This window comes from Colias croceus, chromosome 11 (assembly GCF_905220415.1).
Source record: "Colias croceus chromosome 11, ilColCroc2.1".
Taxonomy (NCBI): domain Eukaryota; kingdom Metazoa; phylum Arthropoda; class Insecta; order Lepidoptera; family Pieridae; genus Colias; species Colias croceus.
In genome coordinates this window covers 4,717,131-4,725,126 of record NC_059547.1, presented here as the reverse complement: position 1 = coordinate 4,725,126, position 7,996 = coordinate 4,717,131, and the positions used below count along the sequence as shown (strand labels likewise).

The following is a 7,996-nucleotide window of genomic DNA, read 5'->3' as shown; positions in this document are numbered from 1 at the left end:
TATCGCTACATTACACAGATATTCATTAAAAATATATTATTCATGTATTAACTACGAAATATTTATCAAGCTACAAATATTAAAATATATAATTATATATTAAGTATTTGATATTAAGAAAAGTTATTTATTTTACATAAGCAGCTTTATTAAAAAGCCCAGGGACATTAGGTACAAATAAATATTTCGATATCTTTAACATAATTTATTAAATAATTTTTTCACAATATATAAGTATCTTTAATTAGGTATAATATAGAGCCTTTAATATAATTATTATTAAATTTATAACTAATAAGTATTTATAACCCACGAATAAACTAACAACAGTAGGTATGAAAAGGCGAAATAACAAAAGATTTCGCATATCGTAAAAAGTAACTTAACTTTTACGACATCACAAAGTCAAAGTTTAACGTCTTCAAAACTTCGAAACTGGTACAAAGTATAAATTATGTCAAACGCATTTCAATAAAAGCGATTTAATGTTCGTCCGTGTTCAATACCTCAAGATTGTAGACGGATATTTGGCACAAAGCCCGCGAAGGAAATACGCCTCTGCGAAGGAAAATTAAAAAATTACTTTATGGCTTAAGATTTGATATGTGATAGGAAAGCAAAACCTTCATCACCACCATATGACCAATCTTTAAATTGGCATTCAAATCTTGTTAATAATAACGGATATATCAAAAGAGTAATTGATATCCGTTATTAGACTCGCACATGCAGCTTCAATAAATATGTATTAATGTATTTTATTTGATATTGTAGATAGTGAAATTATTTTCAAGCATCTCCAACCTCTATGTCTGCAGTTTATACCAACCTTCAAGTTTACTAAAATAAGAATAGTGTGTGTTTTGCGTAGTGTGAACTGTGAAGGCACGACTGCAAGCGCAGATTTAAACTTTAATACACATTTTTGGGGCAGCTCTATTTTCCTTATTTTCATCTATTAGTAAGCAGATTGTGACGAGTTTAATTTTTTGTATGTACTAGTGCATTACATATAAAAAATAAATATTTTTATAGTTTATATAACCGATTACAATGTGTCTTTTTGTTTAACCATAAAAAGCTCTTTCAGTCTAGTGGCTCTACATCTACAATTCCCAGCATTTTGAATTTCTAGAGTTTACGAGTTATTTTCGGGAATAATTGTCAGTTCAAAACAAACTACAGTACTCGCTTGCATTGTAGAAATGCTATATTGTTTTAACTTTAATCAATGCAATAAGTAAATCTAATTTAAAACGGAATTAAAAAATCCGACGCGATCGCCGAAATTTGCATATATACGACTAGGGGACGCATGACAGAACATTTTTTAATTTAGTTTAGAGTAGTGTTATCTGATTTTATCCTTTGAGAAATCTGAATTTTATCATTTAAGTTGGCGACGCTGGGAGCGGGTCTGCCAAAGGCAGTTGGCGTCAGACGCCGCGGAGTACTTGGACAACTTCGATTAACGAGTTCCGAAGATTTAGTGGCGCTGTAATCGCATAAGAATTACGTCTTTCGCAAACTTTATCGCCGATTTTTAGACAATAAGGCCCGAACTCCATAAATTTATAGTCACTTTTCATAAATTGGCAATTAAATTTTGCATAACTACCACCGAATTAAAGTAGAGCAGCTTTTTATCTATTTCAGGATTAAAACTGTATAAAACATCAAAATAAAATTATTAAATATTGCATGATCAAAATACATACTATTCTTCGGGTCAATGTATAAATTAATTACGTAGAATGCAGAAAACAATAATAAGAAACAAGCCACATATGCAATTAAGATTGCAGTACAACCATTATCTAAACATAATAACTTAATAAAATAAATAAATTACACACAATATAAACTGTAACTGACATGTTTATATTTCATCTCGTACCCGGAAGATGTATATACGTATGTGAATCACCCTTGCCACGCTATCATAACATTGTATACTTGCAATTACACTGGGATCTGTATATCCGAGTTGAAATGTCGTTTACTTAACAGCAATACAGTAAGCATTTCTATGTGAAAATAATTTACTATTCATGTGATGTAGGTACCGGCTCTTGAATGCGGTTAATTATTATTTTTTGTTTTAAATTTATTTTTGTGAATATATTATTATGAGCACATTTTATGTTTCCGAATAGTCCCAGTAATTAAATAACGGCATCAAACCTGCTACTAAAATTGTAAAAATCAAGATAAAACGCCATTATGAACCGAAAATCAGTAAAATCTTCCATCAAATTAGCCGGAATTCGACACGTCAATCGTCGGACTCATTATTATTACTTCGGCGAAAACTCCGCCGAGTTCCACCACAGACTCATTTTGAAGTTAATTAAATGGCTCTTATTGGCGACGTCTTTATTATTGCCTCGCTATGTCAGTCTGAGACAGTTCTTGGTTCTACCCAAGTCTGACTTTCGAACAAGTCGACTTAGCCCGAAGCTATCTATGTTCTCATACATATAGGTATAGATAACTCATCTTGAGTCTATGGAATACATATCAACATTAGTTACGATCTTATTAATGTAAGGACGAAGGCACATACTTGTATAACTCAGTAGATAGTTTAATGTAATATCTTCTAACTTGTTACGTAGATGTTCATTATATGTACGTACATATAATAATGTGAATTATGTACCTATATAATATGTTACATTGTATATATTATTTACTATGTAATATGGGTGTTCATGGAACAAAGGAAATCGAAGCTACGCTTTTATCTTAAGAAGCTATTCGCCAACGTGTTAAGGGTCCTGTTTCATTAAGGTATTGAATGTTATACACTATAATTTATTATAAGGAGTCAATTTTATTCAATTTCAAAATATAGAAATGTTACCTTTCATTTGACTGGCATAAATTTGAGAGTTTTTATTATACAATTTTAGTTTTTATGATCAAATTCTAATATCAAACTGTTTTGCTCCTACTTTATAGTAAGGATATAAAATTTATACCTGAGGAAAATGAATTGTATGTATGTTGTTTGAGTCGTGAGTAGGCCAGTTTCACCCCTTTCAAGTCTTCAAGCCTTTAGCATTTTTTGATATAGAAAAAGCACAGGGGCAGGTGAAGCACCTGACGATATGTGTACACTGTGGTAGAGTGTTACAGGTGCTTTGCTGGCCTTTTAAACATAATATAAACGCACTTTTATTTATTTATTTATTAGGTTTACCAGTAATTGTTACACAAAATAAACAAGTATAAATATAAAAATTAATCTTAATAAGTGTACAATTTAAGGCAGGTAAACACCACATGCATACATTTAAATTTAAAAAGGTTTTATACAGGAAACAAAAAATACATTTAAAATCTTAAACTAAGTGATGGACAAGGTATTTATTTGTAGCATTAGTAGGTATAGAATCTAGCACAACATTCGTGTTATTTAACCATTCAAGATATACCTCCGCAATGCGAATGGCTGCTCTAAAATCTCACCACGAGCAGCTTAATGAGACTGAAATTCACTCGACTCTCTTAATATAAACAATATGAAAAGCGCTGTCATAGCATGGGGTATAATTTTCAGTAAATTGAACCAAGGACGCCGTCACAACGGGCGCGTGATTACCTCCAACTCATGCGGTAGCTTGACTATTATCTCGCCAAGTGCCAGCACCACACAGAATTAGTGCAATGCTTGCTTCTAATGAATCATAATAAACTCGGAAATAGTGTCCATATAATACAAATCTAATTTATTTAACATTTCTAGAATATAAAAGAAGAATTGAAAAGTTTTCAAATTCATTCAAATTAACTGACCTAGTTTCACGAAGCTCTTTGTACATATGAAACGCAGCGAAGATTATCGACACGCTTGGCAATATCGCCATATCACAAGCAGACTTACATCTACGACTAATAGAATGCTCGCGTATTTTTCACATACTATTTTGAACGCTTCATTCCTCTCATAAGCGCAACGTCATCGTTCGTGAGGATTTTGAAAATAAGATAAACCTTTGGAAATTTATCCCGTTTCTGACGAGTATTTTACGAGGGGACGACAAATCCTCGAAATGGTTTCGTTTGGTGATCAAACTTGCCGACTCCTGTCCCTAACCCGAGTTTCAATTTACTCTTACATCGTTTTCCGCTGTTGAAATAAGTAAGCCCTTTGTTTTTCATCTACCGAGTTACATTTTATTCCCTTAGAATGTTACGCCATGTCCTTCAAAATACATATTTATTTCAAAAAAAATCCCGAACAAGCAATTATTTCCAATAAGCATTGGAAATAAATAACAATAACAAGAAATGTATCAACGTAAACATAAAATTGGTATTGTTTATAGGAAACTAGGTTTCCGCCCGCGGCTTCGCCCGCGCAGTCAAAGAAAAACCCGCATTAGTTCCCGTTCCCGTGGGATTTTCGGGATTGCGTCATTTTCCCGGGATAAAAAGTAGTAGCCTATGTCCTTTCTCGGGTATCAAAATATCTCCATACCAAATTTCATGAAAATTGGTTCAGTAGTTTAGGCGTGATTGAGTAACAGACAGACAGACAGACAGAGTTACTTTCGCATTTATAATATTAGTATGGATTTAACTAGCAGAAATGGATGCTTAGGGAAGGTTTCGCTAAGTAAGTAAATAATTAAGTAACTTAAGTAAGTATCATAGTTTTCAGATAAGTGTACCATAATAATGCATAGATTGTGGAAAAAGTTTAGATGATAGTAATTAATTGAAACTAATCCGATATTAAAAATTATTATTGTATTTTTTTATCTTAGGTAGGTATATCATTCATGATTCAATCATTGTTTATTCTTGATAATATTTTATACATCCCAAACATAAGTACAAAGGTTTTCCAATTTGTCCTAATTGTAAGCTCCTTCTCCACTTTACTGGGCACAGTAGAAAGTTTTCAATCCATAATTATCAAACAAGGTCTCACAAAGTATTAACCTGAAAATGAAAAATACGTTATGTAAATAAACAATACACATTCAAAATGGGCCTTTTTCTCAATTCGGCTTACTCTAATGATAAAAATATTTTTAATGTTTTATAATTTTATGGCTTGTTTTCAATTCTAATTATTACGCCATACGATTTTTAAAACAAGAAAAAATCTCGCAACCGGAGTTGCATCATTACATGACTAGAGTTGCAAGGCCATTGATATTAAACATTTATATATATATATATATACTATAAATAAACATCTGTATACACTTAAATTAACATATAAAAAACGAATTAATAATATGTAAATAAAATAGTTAACCGTACTTTTACGGAATCCAAACATGTTTTTCCATTCCTCCTCCGTATAGTCTGCAAATTTATTTATATCATAAACCGCCGATCCCTGAGTCGAGCCCTGTGCGTTCATGGCATTTATTTTCTCAAGGTTCTTAACAAATGCTTCATAGTGTATTTTCAGATCGTTATCGCCCGCATAAACTCTATTGTTATCTTTTATAAATTTCTCAAAGAGCGCTGGCGCGTCGGCCACATTGTAGCACGGTTTTTCACTTGTCATCGCTATGGCATTTGAAGCACGACTGACAACACAGCTGTGAGCTGACGCCTGACAGCCCACGCAGTGATGCCAGAACGCAATATGACCAGTTTATCTTATAATATAACGTATCCGATTATGATAAGGTTTAGTTTCCTTTATTTTATTATAGTAAAATTTCCACACGATCCTGGAACTTCACAGTAATTAACTTATTACTAAGATAATTAGTATAGCTACTTTGAACAATTTTAGTTTTTGATGCACATTGCACACACAAAAGGATTTAAAAAAGAACTAATGGAAAAAAATAAGAGTTCCAAGTTAGATTAAGTTCTGTTTATTATATATTTGCTATACCATGTAGAGTATATTATTTCTTTTTCAATGCGACGATAAGGTCAAGGATAATTTATGTACTGTAGGACTAGCACATTAGGTAAATAATAAGATATGACATTGAAGGTATTTAGAACATTACAAACTGAGTAGTATTTCGTATAAATTAGGGTTATAGAACGATTTTTATAACATACGATATATAAATTATTACAGTATTATATTTTCTGTATTTTTCCATCTACATAGTACGTCACCATTAAATAATATTATAAACGGGTAACTTTGTAACTATGGATGGATGTGTAGATATTTGTTTCTTTTTCAAAACTACTGGACGGATTTGGATGTAACTTTTCAGGAATAAAGGTCATCAAAATACCATATGAGCTATAGAAATACTTAATTTAACATGCGGGTTCGTCCGCATGTAGAACCGCGCGGCACATATGTATTTGTATATAATAAGTATTAATTAAATTGATTTTCAGTTATGTTTTCCTATGCTATTTTTGTTGGTATTGTCAAATTTCTTGACAAAATATACTTATAATATACTACATTTTTTACATAAAATTATATCCCATTATTATCTAACCGACCAAGTGACTACTCCTACTGTAATAAAAGTGTCTTACAATCAAACAATTAAGCATTGATCAATAAACAATAAAGTAATTGTTATACAAATTACAGATGATCACGCGCCCGAATAATTACCTATCACAAGACACAAGGGTCTACAATTCTACATAATATCATCATAATTAATATGAATATCGTTCAGTTTTTAACCGACGTCAAATTATGAGGAGCTATTTTTTTTTTATTTTTTTTTTTACAAATTCATCTGTACATTTTGCCTTTTTACCTCAAATCTGTCGACTGCATGAACCAATTTTGATTATTCATTTTTATATCCTAGATCTGAAAAGAAGACAGTTAAGTTTTTGTAAAAATAATTACTTTATAACGGATTTTAAGGTCATTATAATTAATAATGAAAACTTTTCATATTCTCATTTACATTAAAATTAGAATTAAATAGGTACAACTATAAAATTAATATCAGATAGTAAATTTAATATAAGTAGGTACTAAGTTGGCATCGATATGTTTATTGTTTACATAAATTAACGCTATTTTTATTTTCACGATAACCCTGATAATAATTTGTGCATTGTTTGACATGCGTTTTCCGATAAAAATAACTTTTGACAGTGAAAACAAAATAATAATACAGTAAAATAAAAGGTTTATTTAATTTTGTTTAATAAAAGGAGATCCATTTTAATTACATATTAAAAGCAGCAGTCGTCGGAACAAAAACTCGTTATGTACCTGGAAAACAACAAAATTGATTAATCGATATATTTATTTATACTTTATTACTCTGAAAAAATTATCTGTAACAAACGGCGGCTCACTCATAAGATACAGAAAACACAAAAACTTAGTATTAAAAGGAATACAAAGGTACCTATTTGTCTCTTATTTGGATATAATATTGTGTTTCCTAAAACAATACTGCTGTTTTAGAACTAAGTCCCTAGGTAAGTATCAATTTTTTTGTTTACGCAGTGGCCGTCCTTCTCAGCCGTCCTTATACGATTTCAATTTTCAATAGCAAACTTAACTCAGTTAGCGCTATGCAATAATGTCAAAGACAAAGATACATACTAGTATTAGGCCTGAGAACTCCCGTCAAATGCTTACTGTCCTGCGTCGTATAATCTGCGAACTTGTTTATATCGTACGTAGCGGATGAATTAGCGGCGTTCGCTTTGTTTATCTGATCCAATCTCCTCACGAATGCCTCATAATGGAGGGCACGGTCCGCGTCGTCCTTATACACTTTGTCATAATCTTTGATAAACTTTTCGAAGAGTGCCGGAGCATCTTCTAAGTTATAATGCGGTTTGCTCGATGCGGGCGCTCCACTCGCCATAGCTGATATTACTAACAAAACACAACAGATACGTATCATCGTCTATTCAATAGTCACTAGTGTGTGCTCAACTGCGACTGGTTGTGATTCATGTGGCCTACATTCTTATATTTATACATTAGTCCTTATCAATAACTGGTTATAAAAATAAAACAACATTTAACAGACACAACAAACAAAAGTGTCAGTTTACAATC

At 31.6% G+C, this 7,996-nt stretch overlaps 2 protein-coding genes across 2 annotated transcripts; both read right to left on the bottom strand.

The window, feature by feature from the left end:
* Positions 1-4,741: 4,741 nt before the first annotated feature.
* Positions 4,742-5,573, bottom strand: LOC123695724 (cathepsin F-like). The gene is made up of 2 exons (XM_045641634.1): positions 5,281-5,573; positions 4,742-4,953 (listed from the first exon to the last, which is right to left on the bottom strand). Exons 1-2 carry the CDS (start codon positions 5,531-5,533, stop codon positions 4,949-4,951), a joined length of 258 nt encoding a protein of 85 aa, XP_045497590.1. The 5' UTR covers positions 5,534-5,573; the 3' UTR covers positions 4,742-4,948.
* A 1,516-nt stretch (positions 5,574-7,089) lies between these two features.
* Positions 7,090-7,893, bottom strand: LOC123695723 (senescence-specific cysteine protease SAG39-like). Its single transcript, XM_045641633.1, has 2 exons — positions 7,532-7,893; positions 7,090-7,192 (listed from the first exon to the last, which is right to left on the bottom strand). The coding sequence occupies exons 1-2, from the start codon at positions 7,836-7,838 to the stop codon at positions 7,185-7,187; spliced, it is 315 nt and encodes a 104-aa protein (XP_045497589.1). The 5' UTR covers positions 7,839-7,893; the 3' UTR covers positions 7,090-7,184.
* Positions 7,894-7,996: the final 103 nt, after the last annotated feature.